Raw genomic sequence first — 17,848 nt, forward strand, 5'->3', positions numbered from 1 at the left:
TTTCAGAATGAAAAAGACTTGTTTGTTGAGCATTCTGAAAAAAAATTGCTGTCAAAAGCCCTAAAAATTTGAGGTAAAGATCATTTACCGCTGTCCTCTCACACACCAAGCTAATCATCTAATTGTAGAAGGTTATCAGCTCAATTCAGCAAGATCCTCACTACATAAATCCATGCTGAATACTCTCAACATCTTGAATCTTTAACATGTATGGAAATGGTTTCCATGAGGATTTTCTCCATCACTCCATCACCTACTTAGGTTCCAATGAATGCTACAATGAAATATGAAGAGTACTGTGTTTTTTTTTTTTTTTTTTTTTTTTTTTTTTTTTTAAAGGGTATGCAATGTATGCATTATAAATTTAAGAGTACTAGTTACTTAGAGGTATACCAGATCAGATCAAAGGTCTAACTTGTCAAACAAATGGGCAGTCTCTCAAGGTTTTGTGGTGGTTTTACCAATAGTGAATACCCTTAGAAAAGGTATAAAATGGCATTTCTGCTAATTCCTCATGTATTTTTCTTCTGTTAATTAGAGTGATCAATATTTAAACCCATGTAAACTAACAACATCTACTCCTATTGTAAGGAATTCTTCAGTTTAACTGTACATTGTGTGAAAAACCACTTTCTGTAATCAAAGAAGATAATTTATTTGCATCTCATTAAAAATGATCTTTGGAACCACTTTTTTCAAAGTGAACCTGAACCTTTATCCAACATAATCCATAAAAGTTGTGTAAACTGTGGGCTATAACATGTGGCTGACTGCATCTACAACTCAGATAATACCATAAAATTGTTTGTCCGATGACAATGTGTTACCAAATGCAGAAGTGATCGATGACGAACCAGAGGGGAAATAATATAAAAACCTGATAGCTGAATTATATGATGTGCTTGTAGTATTTGTCTCATTATCACACTCTCAACTGGATACTCAGCACTGCTTTGGATGTTATTTACTACTGAATTTCTACTGCAATGCTATATTCTTTCTAGTTGCCTCTAACACATATGCAGGACACTGGGTTTCTGTCTAATGTTCCTAAAAATAAGAACTCATTCAGATTTTAACGATTCTGCCAAAAAGCAAAACAAAACAAAACAATTATCACCAAACTACTCTTTCCATCAGTTTCAGATTTATCAAAGCTTGCGATGCTTGGCCTGATCCAACTAGCATTGAGAAATGATTCTGCTCATGGTAAATATGACAAAATCACAGTAAAATTTCCAAATGTGATTTATTTTTATTCTCATAGAAACTTACACTTTTCTTACAAATTAGTAAGTGCTGCAAACACTTTGAACAGTTTATAAATTACAGACCAAAAAAGTAAAACACAATAATGGAGTCTAATCTGCATTTGTTCTCCTTAGTGAAGAATTCTGTGTCCTTTATATAGGGAATCCTTTCCAAGAAATCTCACTTTGGAAGGCTTTGTTTTACCTCCATCAATCAAAACCAAGTAAGCATTCTATACTACTTTTTTTTTTTTTTTTTTTAATTTCTGAAAAAAAGTACCCATTTTAGAAGTACTGTTCATAAAGGCAATTCTCCTGTCTTCTTCAAATGATTTTTGATTTACTTTTAAAACTTCTTCTATTTTTTACTTTATAAACTGGGAAATGCAGAAATTGCGTATCTGTAAACGGATCCCCACGCCTTAATTTGCTGTAAACAAAAGAAATAGAAAACACCATATAAAAATCACCAAAAAAATATATGCAATTATAATAACAATTCCAAATTGTAAATAATCTCATGGAAAAATTAATACACTAAAGAAATTAAATATCTAGAAAACAAATACTATTTTTCAAAATAATGCTAAAAGTCTTGGTCTTGTTATGTGTCATGTGTATCATATAAACATGCATTCTCATAACTCCTAGAAGACAAACCAAATACATAGTAGTATCTACATGGGAGAGAACACTTAAAAATAAAATATACGTAGGGGACAAATCTAAAATCCCAAGTGAAATCCGTTGTTTTTTTCCCTGTTATTGTTTCATTGCCTCTTTCCAGAAATACAAAACCTTATCATTGTGAGATCTAACAGGTGAATGTGTCAATGGCATAACATCACACCATCTTTTTAGCATCCAATTAAAATTAGTAAAAGAAAAATCCAACTCTTATCCCTTTGCCTTTGTTTTGCTAACTTTATGGAAAAAGTATCTCTGAAAAAAAAAAAGTGGTAAAAAGAAAATTCAATTCTTTGCTTTTAGTTACTATTTGTCCTCGATCTCACTGTTTCAATTGTTTACTTACTTATGGAAATAAATAAAATATTTTTTGCGTGTAAGAAAACAATGATATTTTTTTTTTCAGATGGTGGGTTTATTTTCTTCTCCCAGTTTCACCAGCATATTCCTTTTGCACCCTGGTAAAATAAATTACTATAATCCTTTCACTCTCAAGACCATGATGGGTAAATCTTGATACTGTTTTTAGCTAGTGAATATGCAATCTACTAATACATACAACATAGCATAATTATTCTTTAAAGTAATATTTATATATATATATATTTAAACCTGGTGCCAAAAAGCTTTCTGAATATTTTCAGAACTTATTTTCAACTTAATGTTCCATCAGTACTTAAGTCTATTTACATAACCGCAAATATATGAATTTTCTTAATGGAAGTTTGACTCTGAAATCCTCTTGTAAGTTTCAATTAATATTATATAATCTATGGCATATCTTTTCAAAATCTTGGAAATATTGTGCCACTAAATTCAGTAAGAACACTGATATAGGTATCTAACTATCAAATTATAATATTTTAAACTCAAATGATTTCTTACATTAGATATAACTATATACATATCATCAGATATAGCTATATTCTTACTTAGTTAAAGAAAAATAAATGAATAACATAATATTAGTACACACATTATCTTCCACTTAACAATGCTACAAGGACGTTATTATGTCAGAAGTTTATATTTAAGATTTACAGTTATTCACCTTTAAATGGGTTTATGTCATGATAAACATTAAGAATTCATCATCATTCACTACTAGAATAAAATGTTAAATAATAAGCTAGATATATTGCTGTCTCTAGCACCTGAAAACCCTGACACACTAACAGGAAACATTTTACATCGACACTGTAGTATCTGTCCACTCCAGTTTGGAAACTATATTTTTAAAAAAATATTTTGTTGTGTGTTTTAATAGTAAATGTTTATTAAGTTATGTTCTAGAAGTAAATACAACCTCTGCTCTAATTTACAGATACTTGCCATCTTAGACCAGGCTCTTTGTAGCAAATGTTGGGTCTTCCTCCTCTAGCTGGTGCTGCTGAATTTTCTTCTAAAACTTTAGGGCATGTAGGTAAAGAAGCATGAGAACATACACTAGTATTTGTCAGATCTTGAAAAGCTGTTCTCCCTGTGAATATAGCAGTTTATGTTTCATTTCAAATATTTTCTGAATCATTAAGTAAATTTTCAATTCATTATTTTTTGTTTTTATTTCTTAATTCAGGTATTTTGGTCACTGTTCTTCCTCTGAAAATGTTCTGCAAGGAATGGTACATGACCGAAGGAAAGGGAACTACAATAGCTTTCAATTTATCCTAGTTTGGAGCTGTTTGAGGTCTACCATGGCTCTTGGGACAGAATCAAGAGACAGACTCAAATCCCAGAAACACTGTAATATGCAGCTGGCTGCTTAAGACTCCACAAAGTTGTTAAAGTAAAATTGCACACATCTCAAGGCTTTAATGCAGGTGGAGGGAGTATTATGTATAACCTGAAGATCAACCTGAACAAGGGTAATCTATGGGTGACTAAATTTTTCAATTTTGTTCCTGCTCTATGAACATGTATGCAAAATGAGCACAGCAAGGTGATTAAGTGAGGATCCTTATTGTCAAAACTATATACTACAGAATTATTTACAATGCCTTGTATTTTGAATCACAACACGTCAAAGAGGAATACTCTATTAAGAAGTAACCAGCCTTGGTGGAAGAAGCACTATTTGTGTCAATTTTGTGTAATATTTTAAGATCAGCTCAGAATGCCAGACTAAACATCAATACTCAATTTGGAGACAAATATTTAGATAACTTGGGAGAAATATTGAAGTTATTAAATTAGTCCATGTATCAAAAAATTCTAAACTATTCATAGTTCACAATCTGAGAAGCACCAAGATTTAATGCAGACATCAATCCAAGATAAAATAAATACAGCCTTAATCTGTATGCCTTAAAAGTTCTCCCAAGAGCATACATTCTCCACTAATACAGATCAAATATTAAATTTACAGCATCCAGATGAGGACATATTGGATGCAGTTTTCAACGGGACTGAAATGAAAGCTTTCTTATTTTTACTTCTTGAGTTTGAAGTCTTTACTCACCTTAAATTCTGGTGCAGAAAACGCATGCTATTGATCACACAAAGGAAATTCAAACACACACCAGTAGTTATGACTTTTCTGTTGTACTTATCTTAGTAAATTATACTAGTAAATTATACTAGTAAATTATACCACTGAATATATATATACCTGCTAAAAATTGAAGATTTTATTTTGTATAATAGCAACTGAATATCTTGTACATTGTAGCACACAAACTGAACTGATAGCCACGCAAATACCACTGAATTACCATTATCCTGTAGAAGAATTCTTTGCTGAGATCAAGTGAAATATATTAGTGGATAAGACCAACTATTTTATAATTTTTTTTTTTTGAAATATACTAATTAGAGACACAAAAATCAAAGGTTCTTAATTGGATTTCTGCTAACTTTTCTCCTAAGTATATGAGACATATTAAAGTTACTTGGGCTGCTTGCAGGAAGTTACTCCTGTTTTATGAAAGCAAAAAGAAAAACATTGTACTTTGAAGGAATTAAGTTGATTAAGGAAGTTCATGTAGTTTAAAGGAGAGGGATCTCCAGCCATTAAAAACATCTTGAGTTTGGCTGCCTCAAATCAATCTTGATGTGGACTAGTTTTAAATAGGAAGTAAAATGTTATTCCAAGCTTTTCCTAAAACTAAAGGTTAGAGATCATTTCAGTTTCTTTATGACCAGAAGAATTTTGAGACATATATGAGTATAAATTATTTAGGTAAGCTGGATGGCTTTGAGTGTGAATATTCATGTTGACATATACATAACTGTACAAAGACCTTTGTTACAGGAAACTTTTAAGGTATATTTTTTAAGTACAGCACAGTAGTGCTGCAGAAGAGCTGGCATCAGAATTGATGGCTTTTCCTTGCTTTCTTTTAATTCGAGATGTGGTCTTGTATGTAGGATGAAGAATGAATACGTTTTTCAGTTCTGCTTAAGTGGACAAAGATCAAACGATTAGCTTGCTTCATTTTATGACAGTAGTCTTTGATACTACTGATCACAAGGATGTACTAATCCAATATTAAAGCTAATAAAAATACGTGATCCTTTTTCTACGTTCCAAATAAATTTAATATGAGAAACTGTAACTGCAGAATAGCAGCAGTAATAACTTGCACAGTGTTCTAATTCTGCCAGTACTCCTGTTCTACGGTCATGTAAAATAAGAGTTTTTTTTCAGCCAGTATTCTAGGGTTCAAATGAAGCAAAAGCAAGATTTGCTTAATGGCTTGGGATTCCATTTATTTATTTGAGCTAGAAAACTGGCTATGTGGTAGCACATTCTTAGGGACAGTGAAATAAACAGGAACTTGTTGAGAGGAAAAAATAGTTTATAAAATAGAGCCTTCATACTAGGAAACTTCCAAGCTACATTTTAAAGCATATTTAAACTCCAGAATAGTCACACATTCCTATAGCTCCTTTACAGTACTTTCATGTACAACAAGAGAACCTAACTTATCTTTCAGACCACACTGAAGTGTTTCTTTTTTTTTTTTTCCTTCAACTAAATACATCTTATTCAAAATAAATAAGTAGGCTGTCACACAAAAGTTTGCTCATAGGTAGATTCTAGAGAAAACCTGCTCCAAGCTTTTTTTTTTTTTCTTTGTAAAGATCTCAAAATTTGTGTAGATTTGCAATATTTTTAAAGAAACACATATGAAACCTGTAAGTCCAGTTAATGAAAACAGCTCTTGCATCTGTTCTCCATTTATGACGGTAACAATGTTCACTCTTACTTCCCCTTATATGAAAATACCAAGTTATTTTATCTTTTTACCCCTACCTTTCTGAATCCTACCACATTCTCTTGCAAAATGAATACAGGCTCCAAATATAACTGCTCCTCAAGAATGCAGACTAACTTATCTGTATGACAAAATGCTATCTTGGAACATATTACAGTATATTATAGGAATATTAGTTACCACAATTTTAAAGCCTATTTTGATTGATAAATGAATCATTTTAGTGATTTTCAGCTTTCCCTTTTTCACTCCTGTTTTACCCACTGTAATCAAGAAATAAGAATAGGATAGTATTGAGAAGGTATCTTACCACAATTCCAGACAGAAACTAATTCAAAATGCCACTTTTTTTCCCTCCTTCATGTACTTACCATGACCACGTGCAGGAGTCTTTTCAAAAGTCTCTGTAGAAATATGATCCAACTTTTGCTCTGCTTTTCCAACATCCAGTGCTTTATCTTGATTATTTTTCCCCCAGATTTCAGAGTTTCTCAGCATGCAGAGGTTGACAGAAGAATGGAATTTAGGGTTATCAAGAGCTTGGAGCTCCAAATTGGAAAGATCTTCCTGGAAAAGGCTACCTGTATTTAATGACATATTCTTAGAAAAATCTACAGGTATGAAATTCAAATATTCTGATTTTTCAACTGTAGGCTTTAATTTGCTCATAAAGGAATCTATCTTATGTGGGACTTCATGGTCATCCAAAATGTTCAGCTGTCCCTGATCAGTATGCCTGAAATAATTTTTTTCTGGTCTGGTCTCCATAACACCAGAAGTAAAGCTCCCTTTGTTCTTTACTTGATTTTCAGAAGAATTACTAGTGTTAGGGGTTTTGCATGTCATTGATGAGGAATCTACCCCCTTTAATGCATTAACATTGCCATCAACTTGTTGTGTAGAGGCGTTAGCCTGTGGTATATTCATAGCTACACCATTCTGAGTAATTAAAGCTACCTGAGATTGGTGAGTTTCAGTTATTTTATTTCCATGAGCAGCCTGTGTGCACAATGTATCCTTGTTTTTTAATTCTTCACTTTTGCAAAGTGAGAACTGTGTAAGGTCTTTTGTTGGCATTACATATGCTTTACGGCCAGCCTTTGCCAATGTACGTTTTAATCTGCCTGGTGAAAAATTACTACTGTTACTGTGTGCTTTCTCAGTAATTTTATGAACACTATTATTTTCTCTTTGTCTGTTACTACCTTTTTTATTGCATTTACTCTTTATAGTATTCTTCTTGTCTTGTTTTTTCTTTCTGTCATCTTGGCACCTCTCTGTTTGAGACATTTTTGAACCATATTCTCCATACTGCCCATTTTCCACTCCACAGCATTTTGCTGTGATTATTTTAGAAGGGTTTTGAAGGGGTTTCCTGTTTATTTGTGGTCTGATATGCTTTGCATTTTCACTTGGAAATTCCTGCTGTAAAGGTAGTACATTAGAGGTGTTATCCTGAAACAGTAAACTTTCAGCACAATAAACTTGAGAAGAGATCTTGCTATTAGATGAATCTGAGTCTGCTTTTATTTTGGTTTCCAATTCTTCATATGTTTCTGAGAAAGTTTCTTTATTTTTCTCTTGTTCTTGTTTTCTTGGATGTGATAGTTTAATTAGGCATGTCCTTCTAGTATCTCTAGTTTTACATGGACAATTTTGTGCTTCATAATAGTCATTAGTATTCGGCAAATTCTGCTTCTGTAAAGATTTCTTCGTAGGTTGCTGTTCTGTCTGACTTTGGAATAGCTGCGTTTGTGACTCAGTAGTTTTTGAAACTTTGCTCTTGTCAGCCCTGGTGTGCCTTTCTTCTGCATACAAACCTGAACTGACTTCAGTCTTGCTTTTCATTTTCTCTTTATCATTTTTAGAATATTTTACTCTTCTGAAATTTCCCAATATTTTATCAGAATTGGCATTATTGTTTTTATTTTGATGTAGCTTATCTTTGTCTTTTGATGTAACTGTGAGCAGCTCACCTGCATCACTGGCAGTCAACTCCATATCAGCATCATATATGGTTTCTTCAGGTTTAGTCTTGTCAATAAGCAACATTGACTTAAACTCTATTTTACCTTCACTGTTAAATTCAAGAGGTGAAGGAATAATGTGAGACAAGCCACTTGAACTTCCCTGCAAATTCATGTAATTGGTTTTGCTGCTGCTACCGTGATGATGCATATCTGAGATACATTTTTTATCAAACTCATTTATATTAGGTTGAGGTTTTGACCTATAAAGTGCTTCACAGTTCCTTCTTTCAGGCACATTTCCACAGAATGGCAATGAAATATTTTTTTGTTTTATAAGCTCCTCAGACTGTCTCAGAGATTGAGTATTATTGATATGAGTCAGGAATGCACTATTGCAGTATAGTTCTCCATGTAAATGATTTTCTGCAAAGAAGAACAGAAATTTCAGCAGCTTGGGGAAAAAAGGAATATATTTGTCAGAATAAGATAAAAGCATGGAAAATGACAAATTGCATTTTTCTACTGAATACACACATTCTGTGGTTGGTCCTTAAAAATTCAGTTAATTACAGCTAGGTTCCCATTTTACCAGACTTGGAATTTTGAAGTTAGGTATAAATAAAGATGTACTTGTTTTCTATGAGTGCTGCAGTTATTATTTCATTATCTTATCAAAACTTTATCCTGTTCACATTAATTTTGTTATAGCTTGGACTAGACAATCTTAGAGGTCTACTCCATCCTAAATGATTCTATGATTCTATGAATTTAATCTGTGTTATTCTACAAGAGATTGTCAGGACACCTCTATTTATGGATGAGCATTCTATTTTGATTAATTTTTGATAGTTCAGGAATCTTACTCTATCTTCTGTATCATACATCAAGTTATGAACTATTAAATACTAATTCTCAGCTAGGTCTAAAAATAATAATATTAAATTATCTGTAAAGAAAATACATCTTACCTTCTAAAACTATATTTTTGTCATTGTTTGTTTCCACCTTGTCTACTTCATTTATCTTTTGATTATTTTTACCAGAAGGCAATGATAATGCAAACTTGACTTGATCTGAATGCATGTCCTTTGACAAAGTAGTGGTACTTTTAGAAGATTTTGTTATTGCATACACAGAAGGGCTACCCTGCTGTTTTCCAGTAGATGCTGTGAGTAAAGGAAGCTTCACAGGCAATTCTACAGATCTGAAAAGAGGGAATTTTACTGTGAAGATTTCATGTTGTATGCTATAACATTTAATTGTTTAAAGCAGTCCTTTAGTTATGTATAGAAGCAGAAAACAAGAACTCAAGCATGAAATGCACTTTACTTCTGGTACTATCCAAGGGGCAAATGTATTTTTTATGATACAGAATCCATTTTGTGCTGGTGAGATCCCATGAAGAAGCAAATTATTCAAACACAGGTTTGCATACCACTATCTTCCCTAAACATTCTATGTTGCAAATAGTAATTTCTGAATTAGACAAAATTATTTCTCACTACCTCAAAAATATCTAGAAAGATACATATATAATACATACAAAGATTAATTGTAAAAACGTAAAAATAAAAACCTACAGACACCTCACAGCTGCCATATTGAATACAACTTACCTAGCTGACTGAGACATACTCTTCAACTGGTCATCAGTACAGTTACTTGGACCATCTGTCAGAGCAAGAAAACTCTGAAGATTCTTTCAAAAGAAAAGCAGTGAGGATGTAGAAACAGCTAAATATTCTCTTATGTATTATTAGAAATATCCACGGGAAAAATATAAATTAATAGGCAAAAAACAGAAGTACTGCTGAAAGGTGCATGATATTCACTGCTTCCCTGATTATAACTTTTGCAGATAAGACATTTGTATAAAAGTATGCATAACATATTTCTTCAAGCACACACAACAGCTCTAAAGAAAAAAAAATGCAGTAAAACTTGTCAAAATCTTCATCCTACTCACACCCCGAAACAATGTATAGATTTTGTTCATACAGATACAATTAATGCAACAAAGTGCATTAGGTATATAGATGCACCCAGCAATGCTAATACTATGCAACTTTTTAGAACAAATCATAAAAAACATAGTTTGTTAATACCAGACAGCCATACTAAAACAGAAGATAATCACTTAACTGTAATTTTGCCATGACACAAGGACCGACACAGTCTGTTTTCTGGTAAGGTTTCCACTTTCAAGGTTTTTATTACACTAGCATAGTTCATTCCAACATTCAGCAAGGAAGACAAGTAGCTCCTTGAAGAATGCCACCTACTGAAATACTATGCAACATGGTGTGTTTTTTTTTTTTGTTTGTTTGTTTTTTTTTTTGTTTTTTTTGTTTGTTTGTTTGTTTTTGTTTTGTTTTTTGTTTTTTTAAGTTACGTGACTGCATCAGGTCTGATACATAGCTTTTAGATTCTTTGTAAACAAGATTAAATCCTAAATTTTTAGTGCCTGCAACAGTAAAACACCATTGATTTAACTGGAACATTGCTGCACCCCAAACCAAACAACAGGGGTAGATGTTTTAAAATGCATCTAATTCCAACATTGCAGACATTTAGACACTTCGAAAATATTATCCTGGAAAAATTGTTTAAAAAATACCTTACCTCAGGAAGACTGCTTATTTCTATTGCAGCTAAAAGGTTATCATTCAAAAATGCTTCTATTTCTACAAGAGTTTTATTCTGCATACAAAAAGAAATAGTAATTTAAAGAAAGCATTTTAAACATATTCCTTTCTTAGAGAAAAGATATAAGGGTAAATACATATGCCGTAATTTTCAAGCTCATTTAAGGGCTAAAACTAATTTTCAATAGCTTTAAATACAAAAGTGAAGCTGACACTATAATAGCTAAGGACAAAGATATACCGACTGACAAAATAGTACAAAAATTAGAGAAAAATCAAACACAAACAATGAATTGCTATGAGATGACACAACTTCATAAATGTAAATGTTTCAAATCACCATTTTAAGGAGCAATACGTTTCCAAAAAGGATGAAAGCTTGGTTTAGCTGATCTATCATTAAATATTATTTGTAGTTTACCAAACAGCTTAGTTTCCGATGAAGCAAGGTATTATAAAGCTGCAGCTTTTCTACTTCCTTCTGAAGAAAAAGCTTCTCCTTCTTCAGTTTCCGAGAACTTTCTCTCTCCACACTCAAAGCCAGAGCTAATGCTTTATTATTTTGTTTTAAAGATACTTTAAACATTGATGAGTTATCTATATTAGAAAAAAAAATCAGGTAATTTCATTTTCAACAGCTTCAGTTCCAGACCCTCTTTTTATGTACTATAGAATAATACTTAGAATAATTACTATAGAATAATATTTTTATCTATATATTTTGACACAACAGTAAAAAAAAAGAAAGGATTTTAAAATGGATAGTTTTTCCGGCATGACAACATTTCCAGCTTTCTAAAAAATATATATAAAATTTTACAATTAAAAAGTTCAAACATTTTGAGCAAAAACTTGTTTCAGCAAGAAAAAAAGCTTTAAGTTAAAAATACACCACCTGCTGTCCTAATGAAAACCTGCTTACTCATGTCTGTTACTGAACCTTTTAAGAACTTTTTTTCCAGTGATGCAGCGTATTACCAAGATGAATATTTTGTCTCATGTTCATAGTATACACAGAGTTAGTTTTAACTCTGAAGTAAGACAGAGATAAGCCTGGCCATACTGTTTTACAGTACCAAAAGGAGAAAGGTTAGCTTGAAGTCTGCTACAGCTACTTTTATTCACTGTCTTATGCTATTACTTCTGTGACCTGTAACCCAACAATCACAATTAGTACTTATAGTATTCCTTGATTCTATAAGTGCCTCAATGAAGAATTTTATATAAATCCTATTTTGCAAATGGGAATTTTATGTACTATACTATTTCAACTATGCAAGGTCATTGATCTTACTCTTTTTGGCACCACAGTTTTTAGATGTCCGAGATAAATAGGACATGGATGTTAGAAATGCACTTGAGTGTGTTCTTTACAAAATGCTAGCACACCAAAGAGCAAACACTGAAAATATTCAGAGAATTAGATAAATAATCAACATACAATCACGTGTTTTAACCTTCAGACTCTCCTTAAATCCTCAACATACATTTTTAGCAGCAGTGATTCAGCAAATCATGTTAAATACAATTACTATTACTTTTGAAGTCATACACTTTAAATATAGTAAAATGGCTTCAGTTTTATTTTAACAAGACTTACTTAATAATTTAGTTTTGATTTTAGATGCCAAAGAAGCATTCAGTTTTGCAGTTTGTGATGTTCTATCCCTCTTCATACACCCTTTAACAGCATCTGAAGTGGTAGATAACTTAGCAGTTGCTTGTTTATCCATCATAAAGATCAACCTGCAAGTTGTCAAGAGGAACCCCCAAATGATACGTGATACTATTTAAATAGTAAGTTGCGTTATCTCTTATCAGGATTTATTATCTATAAAGTTGAGGAAAAATCACCTCAGTCTTCACTTATTCAAACAAGTTAATGATTCGTTCCACAAGATCTAAGTCACATTATCACAGTGGCAAAAAATCGAACTAACAAATACGACAACTTAAAAGGATGACAGATTTTTGCTTTTGTCCATTCCCTCAAGTTAAAAAAAAAAAAAAAAAACGTTCCACCACTTGACAATCACCACTGCCAGGAAAAATTTTAAGCACAACCTTTTAAACAAACAGCATCAGAAAAACTACACATATAAGTACACAGCAAGAGAGACAGATCCGCGGGCCAGAAGACCCCGCAAACCGCTTCCAACAGGAGGCAGGTCCCGCCGCCAGCCGCCTCTCGGGGCTCCCTCGTCCTCGCCGCTGAGGGGCTGCGCGCCCGCTCCCGCCTCGCCTCGCCTCAGGGGTCGCCAACGGCTGCGCGAGCCCCCGTTGGCGGACAGCCGTTTGGCCGAGCCGCTCGCGCCCCCCAACCGCCACGGAGTGTAAACGGCCCCATCTGGAAGCAGCGGGACGGCGGCCTGCAGGCTGACCCGTGCTCAGTCTTACCCCCTATCCCCTGAATGCTATAGTTATTTAGAATGGAATCATTGAATGACAGCCGAATAAAACTATACACGGAAGTAAGAGCAGGTGGCAAACTTACCGACCAAAAAGTTGTCGTATATACATTGTAACATTGAGAATAATTAAGGTTCTGTGATCCAGTAATTATTACGAAAAAGATTATCATGTGCTAACATTACCATGTGCTATGAAGTAAATCAAATTAATCAAACAATAAGTATCAGTAGCATTATAGAAAAACAAAACAAAACACTTATATAACTTTAAGAACAGAAAGACAATTACATTAATATAATTTACTTCCTTTTGCTTTCCAGAAGGTATTGTTTTCCTGTGGATCCAGTCATGACATTTCATTCCTTCAGTTGCACCATAGTCCCAACTCCTAAAGAAGCAATCACTAATGTGATTGCAGTTGATATTTATGTCAGAATTGCTGACAATAAACTTAAATTAAAACATCAAAAGTTGTGATTCCACCTGTGGTCATACTTTCCTTTGAACTTTGCTGAAGAACTCCCACACTGTAACATGTCACATTTAAAAATCTCCAGTTTATTGCCAGCTGCTCAAAATGGGGAAGAGCCTGAAACTGCCACGTTTCACAGCCTAAATACCTTAAATAAATATTAAGAGCAGAAGTATCTACGCATCCACCTCTGAGAAAGATCTTAGTAGAGTTGAGTCTAGTAACTTAAATTACTTTGCAACTTGATAATGATGGATACATTTAAGCTGCAGTTGCTATGTATGAACCATTCCCAGTGAGTATGGGACAACACACATTATGTCCTTTCTAAAGATACAGTTCAAACAGACACCATTATTCCACAGAAATAATCTATTACATATATTTCCACTTATTTTAGAGGAAGTCTAACATCCAGCAATTATCAGTCTGTATCACAATTCAGTGTCAAGATGTAACTTGTGTGCTTACTAATTAATTAGGCACCAAATATTAAAGAACATAATTTCCTTCATCTTTCTGGTAAGGACCTACAGGCCAGAAATTCAAGCACCTGTTCTGACCTGGCTTCTGGGTACTTCTGTAGCAAAGTCATGTTCAAAGAGCACATAGGATCCTTGGCCCCAGCATAGTATTTTCTTCCTTTGCTGCACCTGTTACATGCTGAGTTGCTAAGAAAAAGGAAATGTGAAATATTTACTGTAGCTTTAACTGACATTCAAATAAAATCAGAATTAAACAAAAAGAATCAAATTCTAAGTAGAAGGAAATCTGAGTAACACAATTTCAAACAAAATTTATTATATTCCTACTACAACTAGATGCAACATGACTTAGACGCTTCTTTGCTTTAAAGCCATTCACTTGTGGCTAGAGGAAAGTCTGAATTACGAGACCATGGCCCTAAATAACTTAAACTGCAGTAACATATACATATTTTGGTATTCTTAAAATCAAACAGTAGTAATAGACCAGACTATTTTAACATAGCTAACTGCACAGTGGGAAATGTAGTTGTTCTGCAATTATTTGTTATGCATTCTTTAATTTGATCCTTTGGTAAATAAACTTGTGGTTGAAATTTTAAATGCTTTAAATATGGTGGTGAAACACTTCTAAAATAAAATATTGAATAATAATTTAAAAATGGACTAGGATAAATATCAGTATGAATTGCTGATATATAACTGAGTATATTTGCTAGGTAAACAGATAAACTATTTAAATACAATATGGGCACATTTCTTATGGAGTGTAAAGTTAACTGCATTCTTGCTAAGCTCCAGGTACCAATTAGAATATATTATTAACTTTCTAGGTTTTGTTACCTCTAATTGTATTTTCTACACAGTCAGGTCATACTTTCCAGAAAGTTTGTGGAACCTCTGAGTTTGTCACTGTTAAATTTTGTACAGTTACTAGTTATTTAGCATTTGTATCCATAATTGTGAAATGTGTTCATCTGATTCGTGTTGATATGAAGCAACGCTATGGCCACATGATGAAATGTGACCTTCTGTCTTACATACCCTCGTATAACCACAAGTCTAAGAAAAACAGAGTGGTTAATGTGTATAGTTCTTACCTTAGAGCTCTGAAGAAAACCTCCTTAGTCTCATTATAAGCACTAAGTTATTTGCAGGCTTTCTGTTTGAACAAGGTCACCATATACCACTTTTATAAGAAATATTACTCTTTCATACTGTTTACTTTTTGGGTATGAATTCCTGTAGTATTTCAGAGATCTTTTAAAATCCAAAATACAAGTACCCCAAAGAATATCAGTGCTATTGTAATATACCTTACTCTGTTCTTTAATGGCCTTCACAGTTTCTTAACAATTGCTTTCTACTTATGCCAGTTAGAGTTGTCGTGAGACTCCATAGGTTTTCTTATGTAGCTTTTCTTATCATTTTCTCTTGAAAGATTGATTATTCATAATTTACATTGGAAAGAGAGGGAGGAGGAAGAAAGAAGGGGTATCTTTCTTCTTTTCTCAAATTACATAGCATAGAACTCTAAATCTACAGTTCTTGTGCAGTTGGCTCTGAATTTTTTTGTAGATATTTTAAAACTTATCAGATTAACGTCTAGTGAATTTCCTATCAGATAGAAACTGTACTTTATTGTAATATTTTTCTTCAGTAACTACTGCTTTTTTTCTCATTTATTTTCACTTAGCAGTTTGTGTACCGTATCTTTTACCATTTTTAATGTGTCGTATTACACAGGTAGAAATTAGTGCTGGTACTAGTGACACAAAGGCAAGCTTGACTACAGTGATGAACAGCTGAGAACCATAAATGATACTGTAACAAGCAAAAATGAATAGAACTTCAGATTTGAACATTGTCTATTTTGTAATGATGTTACAAGAATAACAACTAAAATATATAGTTTGTTTCTTCAATTTAAGTCCTTTGTTTTACAGATGGCTAATTGACTTCACTAAAGAGGAAAACTATTTACCATGTAAAGTGGGTCCCAAGCCAATTAGATTCTCAGGTCCTTCAACAAGTACACACATCAAAGTTAAGAATTCAGCTTCATTAAAGGTAGCTGCTTGCAATGCTTCACATTCTGCAGTAACTCTTAAATGACCCAATAGTGAAAGTTTGATGCTGCACAAAGTAGCTTCTGAAACTGAATCTACAACATGCACATCAGAGCCCAGCAATTCCCAGTTGCCCTGTGAAAGGCAGAGTGCTGATTATGGAACACCATGTCAAATGACTTTGAAGATCACAGTGCCTAGAAAGCCTGTGAGCAGCCGTGTAGTAAAGCTGAAGTGCACTCCACTTTTTCTTGCAACACCATCTCAGTCATTGTCTTCTGTGTCCAGTAAAACAAGTGAACAGGACAATGCTGCTATTGGAATTCCTACTACTTCTATGGTACTAAACAAGAAAGAACCAGCTGTATTAGCAGAGAATATTAAGAGTGATAAAATGGATGGATAATGTTTGACTCAGCCCAATAGGCTGGACAGCTTGGCATCATCTAGTCAAAGAAGAGCTCATCATCTCATGTTGTCATGTATTCAAAGATTTGGTAGAAAATCACGGTGAAAAAGTTAATCAAGGGCATAGAGAGAAATGGCTTTACATGAGCAGAGAATTGTATTTTCTGCTTTATGTCAAATTATTTTTTAGAAGTTGGGAGGAAGAAACATAGGCTAAGAAACACACAGCATGTGATGTTTAATATTACGGTATCTCACATTTGTATTTCTGTCAGGTTGTACTAGTACAACTGACTTTTTTTTAAAAGGGAGTATGTGCAAGGCATAAAAGATGACCTCTTTATTAACTTTAACTACAGGTAACATTAACTAGAGATAATTTCCTTAATCCATATATTTGACTTGGGTGAAAAGTAGATAACCATGAGTACCAGTTACTAGATACAATTTTGTCACTAGTATGCAAGATACTGAGTACTGCGAAGATTTATTTTTTAAGTTGAATGCACAATTACTGGTACTTTTTGTGAGGGTAAGTCACCATTTTATTATTAAGAGCAATTAGAGGGACCCTCTTTGCTTGTACCCAGTGAGAAAATTCATAAATACAGTGAAGGAAGAGCATGGCTAGGGAGCAATAAGGCAGTTTTTCCATAGACCTGAAAACTACACATACTACTTTCCTACAGGGATGTCATCTGCTACTGGTTCAAGGCTGCTGCAGGCAGTGGTGCAGCCATTGTGTTCTATATTACACTGCTGTTGGATATATTTTCGACAATTGCAGGGAAACTTACAGGGCTGAGTTGCAGCTTGTGTTCCTTTGTTCTTTTAAATGAGCAGGGGACAATCTCAATTTCTGTGCAGCAAAGCAGTATTAACAGATGTGCTCTGGTTTGAAGAAAGATAGAAGAATCCTTCCTTCCTCCCGAGCAGGATGAAGAAGATGCTGGTTTCTTGTCCTCACTAGTACTAGGGTCAATTTTGACCAATGATACTGAAGTGAAGAGCTGCTGTATGTTTCACTCAGCAAAGGAAAGCTGAATTTATCTCACTTCTTTTTAAAAAGTCCTTCTGGTTGTTTAAACCAACACTGTTTAAATTTTCCAAACTTGCCTTGTTTTGTGTCCTTGTTTGTTACGGTTGGGTTTTTGTTGTTGGTACTGCTGTTGAAACACAGTAAATACAGCTGGCCTTAAGCGTTAAGAAGTCCTATCACATTGCCTAAATGAA

The 17,848-nt window shown here is 33.5% G+C and overlaps 1 protein-coding gene across 1 annotated transcript; it reads left to right on the forward strand.

Moving 5' to 3' along the window:
* The first annotated feature begins 12,107 nt into the window (after positions 1–12,107).
* On the forward strand, positions 12,108–16,613 carry KCTD18 (potassium channel tetramerization domain containing 18). Its single transcript, XM_032189953.1, is given in 3 exon segments — positions 12,108–12,113; positions 12,849–13,102; positions 16,085–16,613. Coding segments are annotated over 3 exon segments (789 nt in total).
* Positions 16,614–17,848: the final 1,235 nt, after the last annotated feature.

The sequence above is a fragment of the Aythya fuligula genome, chromosome 6 (genome assembly GCF_009819795.1).
Source record: "Aythya fuligula isolate bAytFul2 chromosome 6, bAytFul2.pri, whole genome shotgun sequence".
In the NCBI taxonomy this organism is placed as follows: Eukaryota; Metazoa; Chordata; class Aves; order Anseriformes; family Anatidae; genus Aythya; species Aythya fuligula.